General features: G+C 40.8%; 1 protein-coding gene across 2 annotated transcripts in view; it reads right to left on the bottom strand.

The window, feature by feature from the left end:
• The window catches only part of LOC150061855 (BEN domain-containing protein 5), a 971,256-nt gene that overhangs the window by 52,027 nt on the left and 901,287 nt on the right, over window positions 1-17,942 (bottom strand). For both annotated transcript variants that reach the window (XM_090334883.1, XM_090334882.1), the window contains exons 10-11: window positions 4,933-5,085; window positions 2,260-2,422 (exon numbers count right to left, since the gene is read on the bottom strand). In XM_090334883.1, the coding sequence (XP_090191009.1) occupies window positions 2,260-2,422; window positions 4,933-5,085 (316 nt within the window). The remainder of the gene's footprint in view (window positions 1-2,259; window positions 2,423-4,932; window positions 5,086-17,942) is intronic.

Raw genomic sequence — 17,942 nt, 5'->3', positions numbered from 1 at the left:
ATTTATACTTTTCTTGTCATTATTCCCTAAACAACAAACCATAACGACTATTCACATAGCATTGAACATTGCACTAGGTGCCCCAAGCAATCTAGAGATGATTGAATGTAGACAGGAGTATGTATGCAGGTTATAGACAGATACGATACCATTTCTATGAGGAGTCTGGAACCTATCCCCTGGATACTGGATACTGAGGGACAACAGTATACAAACAATTCCATCATTTTCTGCTTTTTGTTCATCAACTATAGTTCTTTCTCTGAGAAAACTATGAGATAGGAAAGGAGAAATGGGTCATTGTGAAATCCAAAGGACAAATGAAAGCAGAGTATATCACAATCTGTCACAGCCATAATACAGTGGTTTTGGAATTAAAACAGTACACAGAAAGCCATAATCATTAAATAAACCCCTAAAAAATCAAACAAGCTGAAGAACAACCCCTAATTTCATTGTGGCAAACTGGGGAGTTTTCAGATAAACTTTATGAAGAATTTAGGAGAAAAAATTAAAAAAGGGAGATAGATGCACTGAGGACAAGAGATGGAAAACAAGAAAGATGGAGAGAAAATGAAAAGGAAAGAAAGAAAGCAACAAAAGACACAAAAAAGAGAGAAGACAATACCGAGAGGAAACACCACTGAGGGAAAAGGGCAGGTAGGGAAGGAGGAGTAGAATGAGAAGGGAAAGGAGGGGGAGAAGAAAATGAGAGAAAAGAAAAATAGTGGATAGAGAGGGGAGAAAGCATGAGAACAAGAGAATTAGAAACCAGAGATAAGAAGAGAAAATAATTTTATGTGGTTGGGACTAGAAGGAGGAGTCAAAGTCATCAGACTCTTGACTGGCACCTCACAGCATCATCCTGTAGCAGCCTGTGTGCTTACATGCCTTAGAGAGCAGAAAATTCAGACTGAGTGTGGTGTCTCATACTTACAATTCCAGCTACTCCAGAGGAAGAGACTGGGAAAACCATGACTGGAGACCATCCTACACAAAAAGTTAGTGTCCATATCTTGACAAATAAGCCAAGCGTGGCATGATATCACTCCAGCTACATGGAGAGGGAAGCAGAGAGGCAGATGAGATAGGAAGATAATAGTTTGAAGATGGACTTGGACATAATGTAAGAACATACTGGAAAAATAATTAAAGCAAAAAAGGGCTGAAGGTTAGGTTCAATGGTTTCTCTCATTTGTCATAAGCAGTAGAAATCTTGGGCTTTCCTAGCAGAGATTTACAATAGATCAAAACCTAGATACTTAAGGCCATATAGGATGATGCTAAATGAAAGGACCTCCAGGATATAGAAACAAAAGCCAAATAATGAGTGTACTATGTTATCTCTCATCTCTTTTGCTATCCTTTGGTTATCTCATATTGTTATAGTGTCTCACCTGGTTATCTGATATATTGTATACGCATATATTGTATATATGCATATTTGGTTGTTTGAAATAGGATAGGGAAGGGAGGAAAACAAGATGAGGGGTGGGGATGGGGGGCGGGAAATGGGGACAAGACATGAGCCAGGGTATCAAGGTATGTGAAGTAATGCACCTTCTATCTGGTGAATATAATGTAATCCTTCTATTAATTATAATAAAAATATATAAAAAAACAGGAAAAGGGGGCCAGGAGTTTGGCCTATGGGAGAGTGCTTGCCTAGCATGCATGAAGGCCCGGGTTCGATTCCTTGGTACCACATACATAGAAAAAAGCCAGAAGTGGTGCTGAGTCTCAAGTGGTAGAGCTCTAGCCTTGAGAAAGTCCAAGGACAGTGCTCAGGCCCTGAGCTCAAGCCCAGGACTGGCAAAAAAAAGAAAAAAAAAACAGGAAAAAGATGAATAGAGAAAAAAAGGGGGTTGAAGGTGAGACTCAGGGGATAGAACATTTGCCTATCAAGCAAAGACTCTATATTCAAATGCCAAATGTATAACAGTAGAACAGGTGAAAAAAAAACTTGTCTTACAAGAGAGGAGGGGGTAAAAGAAAGAAAGAAGAGAGTGGTAGAGTAGGGAGGCCTGGATCCATGGGTCTTTGGAACTTGGGAAGTGTAAATACAGTTGAAAGGATGCCCGCATGAATGGCGTATGAAGGCCAGGGTGAACAAGACAGTATAAAAAAGCAATCAGCAGAACTGCCTTTATGCTTACCCCAACTCTACTTTTTTCCCGAGCAGGGACTGACGCCAGACCTTCCTAGGAAAGCCTGTTAGATGGGTGGCCTAGGACCAGGTGGGTGTCTGCTGAAGGATACAGGCTTCTTCAGTGTAGGGCACAGCAGCTGTGGTGCCCCCAATGATGTAGCTGTAGAAGGAGACCTCTAGGGTATAGCAGTAGGAAGTGTGGTCCAGGAGCCCACCGAGGAAACGCCGGCCCGTTCCTGCCTTCACTGCATCTCGGTTGAAGGATGTGCTTGACTATGACAGAAAGTAGGAGGGTACTGTCAGTATTGGGCTCCTTCCGGAAGCTGAGTCCCAAGAAAATCGGACCTTCTTCATTGGAAATCCCATATCTTGGGATCAACAAACACAATTAAGGGAAATAATCCAGCAAGGTTCTTGGTCAATGGTGACTGCCATTCAACAACTCCTGATGGAAACTGGAGTAGAGATACATGGAGGAGAGTACAGCAGATAGGGAGCTAGATGAGGTGACATGATGATGATGATGATCAGAACTAAACTATCGGTAGTGCTTTCAGTCTTACTTTCAGTCTTGTTTTCACATGTAGTGCCTCACTTAGGCTTCAAATGCAGGCTTAAATGTAGTTCTTAGCAGTTTAACTCTATAGTTAGGGAAACTGGCATTCACAAAGGTGCAGCAAGTGAGTAAAATAGTAGAGATCTGAATGCAGGACGATGTGCCTACAGGTACCCCAATGTTTCCAATACCACTAGAGATAACTAGGTTTCTGCCTTACATCCTCAGAGGATGGGGGCCACGACTGCTTCTTCATTAGGGTGATAGTATAGATAGGAGAGAGTGAGAAGTTCTGTTCAGTCCTTTGTTAAAACACAAGTTCCACTGCCTCTTGATGGTGCAACAGTAAGTACGTTGCTTTAGTTGGCCTAGCCTCGGTTTCCTCATCTGTATAGTGAAGTTGTAAAGGTCAGTAAGGGAATGAAGACTGTGGTTTTAGTAAGAGGATGTGTGTAGTATTCAGAAGGAGATGCAAGAAGGTAAGGAGAAAGAAAAGACAAGTAGTGAAAGAAACATAAACGTGTATGTGTGCATCTATGTGAAAATAAAGGAAAAGATGAAAAGAATCATAGAATGTCAAATGTGCAAAGGTCTCTTTGAAACCCATTTAGTGAAATCTAACTCTCCTATTTTGGAGTTGGGAACTGAAAATCGGAGGAGTGACCCTAATTGGACCAGGTAGATAACTTTGACCCTAACCCTGAGTCTCTAAGGAGACCGCACTGCAGGAGTATCATTAGGGAAAGTCAGAAATAAGGCTTCCAGATGGTGTACCTTATGTAGGTCCTGGAAACCTCACTGTTGTGAGGGTCTCTGAGACCTGTGACCTACCTGCCAAGGTATTGAACCCAGGAGGCTGGAGCCTGCTCTGAAATTGCCCTGGTTTCAAAGAGACAGAGGTGGCCATCCATAGAACTTCCTACATAAAGTGTGGCTATTTTTGTCCAATAGAGCTTCAAATGGGCAGGTACATGCTTTGATTCTACCCTTAATTGATGGATATTTTGCACTAGATTCTCAGTTTTCCTGGACCACTGGTAGTTCTTGTGTGGAAAGAAAGACCAGCTAAACAATCTCAGCCCCTCTCCTGGTCTAACGTGCAAAGATTCTTGGATTCAAAGTGCATTTTACTGAACAGAAAGAAATGCATCAAGTTCACTAAGGTCCAGCCTAAAGCAATGAGCAGGTGAATTTTCAGCTCATCAAATCCAAAAATTGCTCTGACCTCCATGGGCTTCTCCCCCTGTGGCCACATGGAAATAACAAGGCCCAGAGATGTAGTGTCAAAACAAAGAAAAATGAGCAAAAAAATATCATCTGCTCCCGCAACACATTCTGATCTTTCCCTTATCTTTGCTTTCTGCGCTTTTTCAATATTGCTCTCTTCTAAAAGTTTTTAAAAATATTACCTCACAACCTGAACCATCTTCCTCACATGTAATGAGGTATCAACAGTCTTGGGAGTTTGTTGAGATCTTTATCTATCTGAAGGGGACTTTCATATCTATAGATACACATGTCATCCTGGGAGGCTTTATCTTCAGAGAAGATAACGCTCACCTTCCAGTTACTGACAAAGAAATTGAGGCTGGGAAATTTCCATGGAGGAAGAGAATGGTGAGCATAGGACCCTTTGAGCAGACATGCCAGCTTGAATTCAACCCATTAGGGTCATTAAAAACAGCCCCTGATGGGGCCGGGAGTTTGGCCTAGTGGTAGAGGGCTTGCCTAGCATGCATGAAGATCCGGGTTCGATTCCTCAGTGCCACATACATAGAAAAAAGCTGGAAGTAGTGCTGAGGCTCAAGTGGTAGAGCTGTAGCCTTGAGAAAATCCAAGGACAGTGCTCAGGCCCTGAGCTCAAGTCAAGGACTGGCAAAAAAACAAAACAAAACAAAAAAGCCCCTGGAAACTACATGAGTTGGGGGAGGTATTAAGCGGGGGGGGGGCAGACTCACTAAATTAATGCCAGCTCCTCAGATAGACCAAACACTGCCCTGTAGGAGTCTTGCTTCCTGACTTGGGATGAACAGCTTAAGAGCAGGGTTCACAGCTTGTATACCTCTGTCTTTTATCAGCTATGCAAGAACTGGAAGTGTTCTATGAAGGTGAAGGTCAACTCAAACTGAACTGAGACAGGAGAAAGAGAGGGAGGCAGAAAAAGGGAAAGGCACTGGGGTGTCCAAGGGGTTGAGAGGGGCTGATTATGTGAGAGCTTCTGACTTACATAGGAGAAGTCTTCAGCATTCTGGCACAGGAGCTTAGGAAAAACAGCCTGTCTTTGGAAACGTTCCTCATCCTCAAAAATATTGCCATACATGAAGCCATTCATCATGGTGGAATGGGCGTGGATGTCAATATAGAATTCCAGACTTGTTTTCTGTTGAGACAAAAAGATAGCAAATGAGAAATCTGGGACCAGAGAGCTTGTCATAAAGGGATCAGACACTGCATGCACTTGTGCACACACACGCATGCATGCACACACACACACTTTTCAGCTGGCCCCTAGTGTCAGCACATTTGGCAGATATCTGCAATGTGTTTGGAGGGGTTGAGGCAGACAGGGATCACTTTCTCTTCTCTTCTCTCTTATCTGGTGCATCCCCAGGGTCTAAGAGCAGTGCCATCAGTCTCCCTCTGTAGAGGTTTTCTGAGGAAGTGAGGGTGTGGTTATGTTCAGTCAGGATGATGCTTGTGAAGAACAGGTAACATATTCATGACCAGGCATTAGGAAAATGTAGTCACCTGATAAGGAGAAATGCCTCCCTAATTGTAACCTAATTATATTTGCTTTGGGCCTGTTATTACATCACCTGCCCCCAGAACTTGCCATTTCTAGCTGGGGGATCTAGTATAAATCATGTTTCTATTTTGTGTTTCAGCTTTCTCATCTAAAAAATGTATTTTTATTCCAGCTTCAGAGCATCCTAGTGGGAATCAGACACAGTAATAATAATCTCTATCATTTCCTATGTATGTAATGCATAAGAACTTTACCTATGATTTAGCATCATACTATATGGCCTTATGTATCTAAATATAATGTAACCCTTCTATTAATTACAATAAAAATATATAAAAAGAACTGTACCTATGGAGTCTAGTTAATTCTTCTACTTAAGTTTTAAAAAGATGAACACATATCTATTTCCCAGTAACATCTAAATGGCTCATGATGGGAAGAAACTTTTGTAATGTGCAAATGATATCAACCAGTCTTTTTTTTTTTTTTGCCAGTCTTGGGGCTTGAAATCGGGGGCTTGAGCACTGTCCTTGGTCTTTTTCCTCAAGGCTAGTGCTCTGCCACTTGAGTCACAGCACCACTCCTGGCTTTTCTATGTATGTGGTACCAAGGAATCGAACCTGGGTCTTTGTGCATGCTAGGCAAGCACTCTACCACTAGGCCAGACTCCTGGCCTCAACCAGTCTTTCTTTGCCATCTGCTTCCATATATTTAAGATGCTTTCTAACTTGGCATAATATTAGCTGTTGAGCTTCTGAGAAAAGTATGGGAGATGCATATAAAGAGATCGATGTGTATAAGTGGCGATGCTCAGCAACTGTCTTCAGGACTGAACTCAGGATCAGATACTAAAATGGACTAGCAGAAATGGAGGCAATTTTTCAGGCCATTAGTGTTACAATGTTCCTCAAGCATAACCTTCTCTTCCTACTAATATATAACTATAAGTCCTTTGTGAGAACAACAGAGGGCTCAAACATGGAAGAGATTTATTCAAGTACATGGACTAATTGGGGCTTAACCTATATGCTTCCTGATCCCTGCTACAATGAACTTATTGTCTCTATGGCCAATACAGAAACACCCAAAGCAAAACCCTGGCCACTTCTACTTTCTCTTGGGTACATAGTCTGAGGAAAAGAAGAAAAGGCAATTGGAAAGATTCTCTCTCCTTGGGACAGTTTCAAATGAAGTTAAAGCCAAATGAAAACCATGTTGCTTCTAGAATGTGGGCTTGATGACTGTCATTTCATTTGCCTCCAAGTTGGAGTGAAAAATTATGTCTTGCCGAGCTCCCAGTTCTCTGGGTAGCATAATCTGTCTTTTGAGAGATACAAGATGCACAGCTCTATGTGATATTAAACTCATCATTTTCAGCTTTGGAGGTGGAATACACAATGATTCAACAGGAGCCCTATAAAAGTCATTTTTGCAATTTTATTTTCTTCAATTGTCTGTCTTTTCCTCTGAGCACTTGATGAGCTGCAGAGGAAAGGAGGTGGTAGAGAGATGACTTAAGAAATGTGCGAGGAAAAACTGTAATTTATATCTCTGGCTGTCAGAACCAGAAAAGGCCTTGAAATTCAGCTTCTTTGACCTTCCTTGGATTAGCCCTGAGTGGGGAGGTTGCTTGCTTAAGGGTGGCCAGCAAGATGCTGAGATGCAAGAATTCGAGGCTGTTCTTCTGATAACCATTTGGGTATGGCATCTTTTGTTCTTTACACCTGATAGCTAATGCGACTTCTCTTTCAACAACCAGCAGGTAAACTTCAATTGATTGACTCATATGATTCAATAGTAAAAAAGGTTTGAGATAATTTACAGTGACAAGCTCCCTTCCACATCATCCTCCAGTCATCCAGTTTTGCCCCTCAGAAGCAACTAATATGATCAGACTGCTATGTATTCTTACAGAGATAGGTTATATATATAATATTTATATATATAATATTTTCCCATTGTCAAATAGTAGTAACTCAAACACACTATCCAGGTCTGATTTTTTTCTCCTCTGAGTAACTCTTGGAGATGATTCTTTCTCAGTAAACAAAAGCTCATTTCACCATCTATAAATGACCTATTGCCATCTATAAACTATCTAGTTTCCTATTGACATACATTTTCTTTCCGGTTACAATGTCACCTATCTCAGTGATAGGTTTTACATATGCAGTTTCTCATACATTTACAATCATAGGTAGGAACAATTCCTAGAAGTGAATGCCTTTAATCCCAGAACTCAGGATTCTGAGGCAGGAAAATAACAAGTTGAAGACCAATTTGGGCCATTTAGTGAGACTATTGCCTCAAAACCAAAGAAAAGCAAAATGAAGCAAAGCAAACCAGACATTCCAGGTAAAAAATTCCCAGATACTACACATCTTTGCAATTCGGGTAAATTTTGACTTATTGACCTTAGAAAAGTCATAGTTCCTAGCCATGTGAATCTCAGTATTAATTACTTTATGTCACCAGAGGGACTAAACTTTTGAAATTTACCAAGTTGGTGGGTGAAAAACATTATTTAGATATAATTTTAATCTATTTTTATGTAAGTTTAATTTTGTTTTTATTATATGGTCATTTTTCATATGTTTGATCTTTCACTTTTATGAATTGCCTATTCATTTCTTTTATCTACTTTAAGGATGATTGTTAAACTTTCTTTCTTACTGACTTATAGAAGCTATGTGTTAGAGGAATTAGCCTTCATATGTAGAGTTTGCATATATTTGTCATTTGCCTTTTTACTTCATTTGCTTTTTTTCCATGTAGAAAAAAAAACCCAAAATAATAAAAACCAACCAAACAACAACAAGAACCCATTAAGTCATAAATTGAATAGATGTTCACCAATTCAATTTTCTATTCCTAGACCATAAAAGACATTTTCATTCTCTTTTGCCATTTGGTTGGAATGAAGTAGGGTGCAGGCAGGGGTAATGACTACTCTTATACCTGGCTAAAAGATTCATACACAACCACATTCTCTTTTGTCAAACAAGAGAACCTACATTAAAACATGCTGATATTACCCAGCAGCAGTGACTCAGGCCTGAAATCCTTGCTACTTGGGAGGCAGAGACCATGAAATCATCTTGATTCTAGGGTATTGTGGACAAAAAGAAGTTTGCAAGATTCCATTACAGCCAGTAGCTACACACAGTGGTATGTGCCTTTTAGCCTCAGTGACAAAGAGAAACACAAATAGAAGGATGACAATGTAGTCTGGTCAATGCCAAAAAGGGCTGACGGCATGGCCCATTGGTAGGGTACTTGTCTAGTAATATTACAAAAAAGTAAGACATGATATTATAAGAAGGAAGAAGCCTATACCTCTGAGTCAATACTTTTAGATAAATGCATCAGATTTATGGTAGAGAGAAATGAAATGGACCTTCAGTATAGCAAGCCACTGAAGTTCAGAGATTGATTGGAAGAGCAGCTAACATTATTCATCTTAACTAGTACAAAAATCCCAATTCGAAAGCCATAGTTTTCCAGGCATAAGGATTGCAAAGAGGCTGCAGCATACTTGTAATCCTAGCTACTTGGGAGGTTGAGGCAAGAGGATCAACTCTTCATGTCAAGCCTGGGCTACAATATTGAGTTCGAGACCAGCGTAGGCAACACAGTACAGACGGTTTCTCAAAATAAAAATTATGAAGGACAGGACTGTATCTCAGTGATAAAATACTTCCCTAGCATGCTTGGAGCTCTGTATTCAAGTCTCAGGATTGTCAAAAAGAAAAAAAAGAGAGAAGAAAATCAAAGAAGCTTCGTTTAATCCTTTAGTCTGAGTAAAGAACCTCCTCTAGTTCTGAATTTCTTCATTTATTTTCTTCTCTTACTGGAGGAGATTTTGCTCTTTGAACATAGAGATGTTTTATTGTTGATTTTTAAAAACCCACAGGAGCAGGACAACGCCTGGCCTATAGTAAGTCATCTTTAAATGCTTGATTGAGGAATAAATGAAATAAAATGAAATGGTGAGTCAATTAATGAACAAAAAAATGCATCTTGGGATTTTTCTAGCAATAAAACAAGGTACTTTACTTTGGTCTTACTACAACACCGGGTGTGTCACAAATGCAGGGCCTTAATTATAACTTGGGAATGAGAATGGGGGCAGGGAGGGGGGGAGGTGCAGGACATCTCTGTTCTTTTCCTTCCAAACTTAAGAACCTTAATTAAAACCAAGTGATGAAGGGCTCTCCCCTTGCCAGCAGCCAACAGCTCATCCTGCAATCAGGGGCCTAAAGAGTAAATTAAAATCAGTGCCAATAAAATTAAAACTACCTTGGGGCATATTTGCAACATAATTTAGTGTGCAGTTTGCTTCCTCCTAGACACCAGGGAGGAAATGGGTTTTCTTTCTACATTCAGAGCTGCTTCTCTGCTTCATCTCACTTGGCACAAGCCAAAACGTGAGCTTGGTGCTCCGACGGGGGCTAAATTGTTCACATTTGGGAGTCAGAGTCTAATTCAAAGTCTATCATATATTCAGGCCCTTGAAGAAAAGGCAAACCAGCGAGATCCAATTCACAAAGGGTAGAGGGCTTTTTGTTCACCTATGAAGAAGGTGAGGCAGAAAAGGAACTTCAGATTGATTGCTATTCCTGTTTTGCAGAGGAAGGAATTGAACAGACAGTTTAAGTACCAGGCTCAGCATTACACAGACGTGGTAGAGCTGAGTCTCATACTCAAGTGGCTGGTAAAAGGCTCCTTTCCCTGACTCCTGCTGGCCTTCTGCACTAGGGAGGCAGTTTCCCCACCACAGTCAGGCAAGCCTCCGAGCAGCTTCTTTCCCTGCAAGCCTGGGGTCGGTAGACTGCTGGCCTTCCCTCCTCCAGAGTTAAGTGCAAGGATTAAGTGAGGTGAGCGTGTGGAAGGAGCAAGAAGTGTTTGAGAGTGTCCTTCCCCACTAAGACTTTTCCCAAGAAGATGTTTCCACTGTGGGACTCAGGCAAGTAAAGTCCCCAATATACTCTTTTTGTTAGCAACTAAAATATGTCCTTGTCTTTTTTTTTTATGAAGAGGGTAGACTATGTCTGGAAGTTAGAAAAACGGAGGACTCTTCCCTCAGTAACAACCACACTGCATGGTGCTGTGGTGTGCACCTGTAGGTCTAGCTGCTTGGAAAGCTAAGGCAAGATCACATGAGGTTAGGAGTTCCAAGCTAGTCCAGGCAACATAGCAAGCCTGTGTCTAGAAAACCAAGAAATAACAAAAACCCAAGTAAATAAAACAAACAAAATAATGTAAATTTTTCCCCAGTCGTGCATAGCATAAAGCTCTGAGGTAGCTTAGTCAAGCCTTCCATTTTCAGATACATCCTCAATGTGGCTAAACAGAAATTCCTGCCATAATCTAGTTATTAAGTCGATATGATAAATTGGGGCTTGTGGTGGGGGGCAGGAATGACCACATAAGAAACCCAGGCAGCTGGTGCAAGCAGAAAAGGGGATGGGCAAAGGACTTCTCACCTTCTGCTTCTTTGTGTCTCGCACCTTGCCAATGTCAAAGAACTTCTGTAGCTTTCTAAACATTTCGTGCCCTCTGCTCTGTGCTTTCATTTCTGCTCTTCCTTCAAGTGGGAATGCTCATCTCTGTCCTCCTTTCCTTCCCTACCTGGTAACATCTTGCTCATCTTTTGCTGATCAGCCCAAATGGCCCCTTGACAAAGACTTCCTTAACCCTCACAGGGATGGCCGTTCTCCTTTTCTGATTCCCATTTATTTCTTTGTAAATCTTCTTGTTAAAATATCCACTTATTCGTCACTTATTTACTATAAAGCTACAAGATAGAGATGGGCTAGATTCTAGAAGTTGGAATACATGCTAAGGAGTCTCTAAGGTAAATTGCAGGAAGTCAATAGCAAAGTAGATGAGGGCAAAGTGTACTTGGTGATCAGGAAAGGCTTCTGACTGGACCTGAACCAGCCATTTAAAAAAGCTGATTAGAGAACTAAGGGCAGCAAAGACTCCGAAGTAAGCATGTGACATTTCCAGTGGAAGGACTGTGATGTGACTTGAAAGTGAACTGGAGAGGGTCACAGGAGGATCTGGATCATGCAGGATCTTGGGTTTAGAGTCTGTCCTGTGGACAATGGAACGTCATTTTAACAGAGAGATGTGTAAAGATATGCCACCCACTACTTAGATAATAAACTTCAATGAGGCATGAGTTGGGAAGCTTAGATACAATTCCCCTAAGAAACCAAAGCACTTTGAATTATTGGGATGACGGTAGAGAAGAAAAGAGGACAGACTTGATAAATACTTTGGCCACTCCAATGAAAACGTTGAATGGATTATTTGTGGGAAGAATCAAAGATGAATTCATTTTTGTGACTTAAGCAAATGTATAGATAGCCATGTCATGCACAGGGATAGAAGAGACTAGACTAGTGATAAGGTTTTGTGAGGAAGTGGAAATACTTGCAAAAAATTATATTAAGTGAAGTAAGCCATACCCAAAAGAACATAGACTCCGTGGTTTCCCTCATTTGTGATAATTAGTATGCATCTAGGATTTTCCTAGCAGAAGAGCACAATAGCTCAAAAGCTATGTACTTATGGCCATATGGGATGAGGCTAAAGGAAATGAACTCCAGGATAGGGAAACAAGAGATTTATCCTTGTGGTTGTTGTTTTTAATTTACTATGTGAAGTTATTTCTTTACTCTGTTTTTTCTTCTCTTTTTATTCTTCCCCCCCTTATTGTTTATCATCTGTTGTTGCTGTTTCTGACTTTGGTACCTGGTGTCTTATATATACATTAATTTGTTTATTTGAATCAGGGAAGGGAAAGGAAAAACAAAATGATGAGACAAAGGACAAAAGATGAACCAGTGTAACAATGTATTCACAAGACAATATGTTGGAAATGCTCTTTATAACTTGGGAGGGAATGGGGAGTATGTTGGAGAAAAACTTGAGAAGGGGTAACAATGTTCACGAGGTAATATACTCATTACCTTATGAGTGTAACTGTAACCCCTCTATACATCACCTTGATAATAAAATAAAAATTTAAAAGGAAATTGAGAGCTGAAATATGGGACTTTGCAGTTTCAAATGGATACCCATTAGATACCCAACTGGAAGCTACAAGTAGGAAGTTAAAAGTTATCTAAGCCATTCTCTTGGGAGAGAACTAGTCCCAGGATACATATTTGAGCACCATTAACCTAAAGGTGCTATTTAAAACCACCGGGAAAAGAGTGGGACAAAGATAGGTCTCAGATTAAGCCCAGGGCTCTCTAAGATGGAGTGTTTAGGTAGAAGAAGAAGCAAATGAGACTGTGCAATTGCCAGGGAAGCAGGAAGAAAACGAGAGTATTTTTTTTTTTATGAAAACCACCCACAGCATAAGGTTTGAAGAGGAAGGTATAGTCCACAAACCCTTCAAGAGCAAGGAGAATGGTTAACTCTGCATCCATGGAGTATCTTGGAGGAACTGGCACATTGCAGGTATTTGTTGAGCAGATAAACGAATGAATTAGTGGAATATCCTGGACTCAGAAAAAAAAGTGCCATGAGAGATAGAGCCATAGGAAGTCTCAGAGCGTACATGTTCTCCAGAGGAGAGAAATAATGATCACAGTATAGCACTTATTACAGCCAGAGACTAAGTAATCTCACAAACTCATCAGATAGAAACCTCTATCACAAATAAGGAACACTCAAGGAACAGAAATAAAATAGCTTGCCAGAAAACCCCCAAATCACATAATGCTAAGTGGCAGAACCCAGCTTTGTTACATCAACCACGCTTTTCACCATGATACCATCAAAGTTGCTGACATTTATAGAGCACTGTCTGGTCTTGTTCTATAATATTCCTATAATGATCTATGAAATAAGTGCTGCTAACATATGAGGACTCCAAAGCAAAGAGTTTGAAAGTGATAGAGCTGAGATTCAAGCCCAAGTTTCTGACCTAGAACTAAGCTATTCAGAGCATCCCAACTTCCATAGAGTGGGCCTTTGGGGGCTCAGCAAGCAATGTTGGGAGAATGATGTCTAGGTGGGGAGATTATATTTGAAGCAGTTAGGACACAGAGAAAATCCACCTTACTTTTCTAATTTGTCTCTTAGAATCCAACTCTTTTTGGAAATGAAAAGTCAAATCTACATGTACATGATGGAGCTACTCTTGAATATCTGCAGGTACTTAGTAGGCCCTTTTGAGGGTCTGGGAAGAGATTGAGCCCCGCTGAAGGTAGACTTCACCTGTTTATGTGCACCTCTATGCCTGGAACAAAGAGCAAAGGTTTAGTATGAGAAGGGTGGGGTCATAGTTTCCTAGGTGAAGGAATGAAAGCTTCACCTCTGCCTTCTGCTTCTCGTATCTAGTGAACCCATTGGCCATGGCAATGCTAATGATCAGAGAAGGGCAGTCATGAGAGATTAGTTGAGTGGTCTGGTAGTCTTGGTGGAGTCTGATGTCAGCTTGGCCATGAGTAAACTCTCTGAGCCGCAGTTTCTGAGCTTTGGTTTCCTTATCTGGAAATTAGACACAATAATCATAAACACCCAGCACAGTCATAGAGTTAAATAAGGTGAACGGTGTTATGCCTAGCAAACACTCCCAGCAAGGCTACGGTTGGCATAGGGCATCGGGAACTGCTGATATGCAAACCCTTATGGACAACTTGCACTTCATTGCAGGTGTGTGGGGGGCATTTGAAGGCAGGCGAGGAGCTTTATCAGCACAGAGATGAGCGGAGCTTGGGGACCCAGATCAAAGAAGTGTAATTTCCCTCCTTGTTCAATGAGAAACAATAATCACCATCATGCACATTTTGCATAGGGTTTATAAGTGGGTCTCACACCAATTGGCTTACCTGACTTTCAACAATTCATTGAAGGAAACAGTGATCTCAGTTTCATGATCGTTGTATCTCAGAGGAAGCTCAGAGGATTGACTTGTCAAGACCTCATAGCTAGTTACAGTATAGTTATGGTATGGTATGGTATGGTATAGTTATGTTTTGGAGGTTTATGGGGGAGTGGAATTAATCGAGCTAGGATTCTATCTCTGATCTCATCACCTCCAAAGCCACTCCTTGAGCCTCACCCTGGAGGTTGTGCACACACAGGCCCACTCCTTCATGGAGAATGGGCATAAGGGTAGGAGGAAAAGCCAGCCCTTCCTCAGGAAGCCCCAGTCTCAATGAGACACTGAGACAATATAGATAAGGAATTCTGGGCTAAGAGGAGGACTGAATGACAGACAACAGGTAAGCCCAGAAGAACTAAGGAGCATGGTAAGTTGGCGATTAAAAGTTAATGTGGCTTCCACATGAAGAAAACTAAAAATTGACCCTAGTCTTTTGCCATGCACAAGCATTAACTCAAAGTGGATCAGAGACCTCAATGTCAGACTGGAAACCGTGAAACTGCTACATGCTAGAGTAGAAGAGACACTGGAACTCATAGGCACAGGCAAAAGATTCCTGAACAGACTCCCATGGTCACAACAGATTGGAGAGAGACTCGATAAATGGGACTGCCTAAAAATAAAAAGGTTCTGTACAGATAAAAGCATAGTCACAAAAGTAGAGAGACAGTCAACCAACTGGGAAAAGATATTTAACAATAATACATCTGACAAATGCTTAATATCCAGTATCTACAGCCAACTCAAGAAACTAATCCCCCCAAACCCAATAAACCATTCACTAAATGGTCAAGGGAACTAAAGAGAGACTTATCAGAAGAAGAGATTAAAATGGCATTAAAGCATATGAGAAAATGTTCATCATCCATGGTCATAAAGGAAATGCAAATAAAAACAACCCTAAGATACCACCTTACCCCAACAAGAATGGCCAAGATTTTGAGCTCAGACAATGACAGATGCTGGCAGGGTTGTGGAGAAAAAGGAACCCTACTGTACTGCTGGTGGGATTGTAAACTAGTTCAGCCACTCTGGAAAGCAGTGTGGAGGTTCCTTAAAGAACTTAGAAGATACACTAGGCCTCCTTGGCACAGGTCGAAACTTTCTTAATAAGGACCAAGAATCACCACAAATCAGAGAAAGGCTGGATAAGTGGGACTGCATTAAACTGCAGAGCTTTTGTATGGCAAAGGACATAGCTAGTAAATTAATTAGGAAGCCTACAGAATGGGAGAAGATCTTCACCAACCACACAACAGATAAAGGCCTCATATCTAAAATATATCAACAGCTCAAAAAATTGATTCACCCCAAAACTAATCTCCAAAGAAACAACCATCCCATTAAAAGATGGGTCAAAGATTTAAAGAGAGCCTTCTCTGAAGAAGAAACAAAAATGGCCTATAGACACATGAAGAAATGCTCAACATCTCTGGTCATAAAAGAAATGCAAATCAAAACAACACTAAGATTCCACCTCACTCCAGTTAGAATGGCCAGGATAAAGAAAACTAGTAACAACAGATGTTGGAGGGGATGTGGCCAGGAGGGATCACTACTACACTGCTGGTGGGAGTGCAAACTCGTTCAACCACTATAGAAAGCAGTATGGCAGTTCCTCAAAAGACTAAACATAGAGCTCCCCTATGACCCAGCAATTCCACTACTAGGCATTTACCCAATTGTCCCAAAACAAGGACAGACTAAATCCACTAGCACAACGATGTTCATTGCAGCACTACTTACCATAGCAAAGATATGGAACCAACCCAGATGTCCCTCAGTTGATGAGTGGATCAACAAGATGTGGTATTTGTACACAATGGAATTCTATGCTGCTGTCAGAAAGAATGACATTGCCCCATTTGTTAGGAAATGGAAAGACTTAGAAAAAATCATATTAGGGGCCGGGAGTTTGGCCTAGTGGTAGAGTGCTTGCCTAGCACGCATGAAGACCCAGGTTCGATTCCCTGGTACCCCACATACATAGCAAAAAGCCAGAAGTGGTGCTGAGGCTCAAGTGCTAGAGTGCTAGCCTTGAAAAAGTCCAAGGACAGTGCTCAGGCTCTGAGCTCAAGCCCAGGACTGGCAAAAAAAAAAAAGAAAAAATCATATTAAGTGAAGTAAGCCAGACTCAAAGGAAGATAACCGAGCAATGATGAGAGTTGGGTATGGGTTAGATGGGGTTGTGGGTAACAAACTTGGCCCTGGTTTGGTCCTAAGATTGTGTAAGGAACTGTGTCCACAGCTTATCAAAACCAGGTAGAATGATTGTAGTTTCTATGGTTCTTTGAAATATGTGGAGTATTATTTCCTTACTCCATCCTTTGAGCCATGAAATACTGTCAGCAACCTACACACTGTATTCAAAAATCATCATCTCTCCATCACCTTGGTCTCTCCTAGCAGAGAGTTGCATTAGAGCAAAACCTAGATACATAAGACCATATAGTAGGATGCTAAATGAAAGGACCTCTAGGATATAGAAACAAAAGCCATATAATAAGTGATTGTTGTCCTTAATGTACTATGTTATCTCTCATCTCTTTTGCTATCCCTTGATGATATCATTGTTACAGTATCTTACTTTGTTATCTGATATATTGGATATAATTGTATTTGGTTATTTGAAATTGGATAGGGAAGGGGGGAAAAACAAGATGAGGGATGGGGACGGTGAGGGGGGGGGAGGAAATGGGGACCAAGACATGCGAAAGGGTATCAATGTATGGGAATTAATGCACCATCTATCTGGCAAATATCATATAACCCTTCTTTTAATTACAATAAAAATATATGAAAAAAAAGAACTGAAAATTGACTTTCCCTATGATCCCACCATACCACTTTTGGGCATCTACCCTGAACATCATAACCCAAGATATGATAAGGACACCTGCTCAGCTATAGTTATCTCTGCACTATTCACAATAGCCAGGCGATGAAAACAATCCAGATGCCCTACTGCAGATGAATGGATACAGAAAATGTGGTATATATACACAATGGAATTCTACATAGCCAACAGACAAGATAAAATAATGGCATTTGCAGGGAAGTGGATGAACCTAGAGTGAATCATGTTGAGTGAGACAAGTCAAGATCAAAAGAACAAAAGGTGCATGGTATGCTTAATATGTGACTATTAGATCCAAACAGTACAAGAGCATACAAACCCTCAGCCTAATTTTGATTATGTTCTAAAAACTAAGTGCCAGTGATTGAATATAGAGATTCCCTTCTTGAATACTTGTTTGTTAAACACGTCATTTGAAATATGATGTAAAAATCAATGTTAATAAATTCTTTAATTAAAAAAAGTTAATGTGGCTTCATGATAAAGCAAAAGGTATTGAAACTAGGGCAACCCTAAGCTCATTTTAAAACGATGTATAGTTGTGGCCAGAATGTCTGGGAGTACCTGCAAGCAGGAGTTTGTCAGCTGATCCAGGGAGGTTGGAATATATGTCTAACTACCAAACAGGGCACTGAAGGTCCTTGGCAAATGCCAGCACTTTTTTCCCTAAAAATGTCACCTTGGCCTTCCTACTAACCTGCCCTATGACCCTGGGGAATTCTCTCT

This window comes from Megascapheus bottae, chromosome 6 (genome assembly GCF_031878675.1).
Source record: "Megascapheus bottae isolate mThoBot1 chromosome 6, mThoBot2.hap1, whole genome shotgun sequence".
Classification (NCBI taxonomy): Eukaryota; Metazoa; Chordata; class Mammalia; order Rodentia; family Geomyidae; genus Megascapheus; species Megascapheus bottae.
This window is presented reverse-complemented; position numbering and strand designations above follow the sequence as displayed.